This window comes from Austrofundulus limnaeus, unplaced genomic scaffold (assembly GCF_001266775.1).
Source record: "Austrofundulus limnaeus strain Quisiro unplaced genomic scaffold, Austrofundulus_limnaeus-1.0 Scaffold811, whole genome shotgun sequence".
In the NCBI taxonomy this organism is placed as follows: domain Eukaryota; kingdom Metazoa; phylum Chordata; class Actinopteri; order Cyprinodontiformes; family Rivulidae; genus Austrofundulus; species Austrofundulus limnaeus.
The window spans coordinates 183,193-185,298 of NW_013953213.1; the positions used below are offsets into that span (position 1 = coordinate 183,193).

The 2,106-nt window shown below is 41.3% G+C and overlaps 1 protein-coding gene across 1 annotated transcript in view; it reads right to left on the reverse strand.

Annotated features, from left to right (window-relative positions):
• Positions 1 to 2,106, reverse strand: part of LOC106532681 (glutamate receptor ionotropic, delta-1) — a gene marked incomplete at its 5' end in the record, with an annotated part of 82,478 nt that overhangs the window by 73,975 nt on the left and 6,397 nt on the right. Inside the window, 1 exon segment of the mRNA XM_014028810.1 lies at positions 1,802 to 1,963. Coding sequence (XP_013884264.1) covers positions 1,802 to 1,963 — 162 coding nt within the window.

Genomic DNA, 2,106 nt, shown 5'->3' on the forward strand with positions numbered 1-2,106 from the left:
TGTGTGTGTGTGTATATACATACATACATAGGCTCTAAATCAGTAAGTACTCTGTATGAGCGAGTACCAAACTGAAGTACTCATACTTAGTTTGAGAAAAATCTGTATCGTGACACCCCCAAATGGTAACCATTAATATAATTTATAGGATTTGATCAAAACATCTTTAACTTTTAGTTAAACCTCCAGCATAAATGTCTGCAGGACTTGAAGGAATTCTGTCTGTAGTGAGTAAATCCTCTCCTTCAGCCGGTCTCTTTGATCAGCACTGATCAGTTAAAGATCAACCAGTTCTGTTCTCTTATTGGGCGTTCGGTAGAACTCCCAGCCCTGAGACCCCCATCAGAGCCTCGATAGCTGAGTTCAGCTCAAAGGCCACGGGTGAAATGTCAGCTGGTGACACGGCACGTTGTGTCTGATGCAAAGTAAGACTGAAGACGGCCGTCAGAGCGARCAGAAACCCAAACGATCCTCTGTCAGAGACAAAGGTCGCCTGGAGAGTGATCACGTTTTAACGTGTTGGGCTTCGTGATCGACTCCCTCCGCTCGTCCCTTCGCCCGCCGCTCCTCTGGAAGTGCAGTAAATATTCATGCAGCAGAGGTTTATGACTGGTGAATGCAGCAAAACAACCTGTTGTTCTCTCCGGCAGCCATGTTGGATCAGAGGTCAGACAGGAAACATGGAGCAAAGCTTCACACCTGGAGGTTAAAAGTACCTGAGAGCTAACTGTGGTTTTTACTGCTTTGGTATGGGATAAATCTTGTGCCAGCAGGAATTGAATCTGAATTGCTCAGATTGAATCTATATGTGCAGAATTTGAAATTGAATGCATTGGTTTGAAAATGAATTTCACTAAATTGAAACTGAATTAATTTGCTTTGAAACTGTATTTTGGTTTATTAAAAATTCAGTTTGACTACTTTCACTTTCAGTTCCATAATTCAGATTTTTGTGTCACATCCTGGTCCTTGAGAAAGCCAGGCAGAGTAATCAAACACAGATCCACAGATTTATGTTTCACTTTGGTGAAGTTTCCCTTCTGTATGTAACAGAGTTGATGCAATCCACTGTAAAAGTGACAAAAACAGACAAAGTTATTTTATTGCAGTGATTAATTTTAGGAAGAAAATGTTACATTTACATCACATCATGGATCTCATATTGATCAGATGCTGCTGCTGACTGGTCCATGATCAACGTCCCATCAATCAGCTCAGTCTCACCTAAGCGCAGATTTATTTAACAATATTCAAAAACATGATCCATTATTAAACCTGTGACTGTCTGAATATTCTCCTCTGAGTTTTCCTCACAAGCCGTTCAGACAGGAAACGGATCACTAATGAGCCCTGTGGTTGTTACTCTGACACCAGTCAAAGACACAAATGGATGTTTTTTTAATAAAGCACAACRATTCATCCTCTGAGGGACTCATCAGGAAGCTGAAAACAACTTTTACCAATTAGACCATCAGAGTCCCAACTGAATGACGTTCGACCTGCAAAACTTCATGTTTGATTTATCTTCTTCTAACAGGAGTTTATGTCGTCCTGCTCCTGTGATCTCTGACATTTCTTCATGTGAAAAACTGATAACAGAAAATATAAAGTCTGTTCTTTTAATTGGGCTGAATCTGAGAGTGTAACCTTTGACAAACTGAGCCAGCTCAGACTGTTGTCTCTTAAAAACACTCAGATTATATTGATGAGCAGCTTTAAGCCTTAAACTGACTTAAAAACCTGAACATGAATATTTCATCAGAGCGAAACAGAGGGAGGTGTTGGAACAGGGATGTTTTACCTTCTGAATGGTCTCCAGCATCGACCAGCCTCCGTTCCACGGTTTGGTGGACTTTCTGATGCAGTTCAGACTTGCCATGCTGTGCCACTTCCTGTCCTCCAGCTTCCTGTAGAAGGCGTTAGCCAGCATCAGCACGCTGTCGTACAGGTAGAGGTTCGACACCTGGACAGAGTCAGGAGGACATGAACAGCTAGAGCAGGTAAACTCAGGACAAAACTTTGGCCCAAAACTCAAATATACACAACTAACCATACAGAAGGTAAAATAAGTATTGAACACGTCACCATTTTTCTCAGTAAATATAT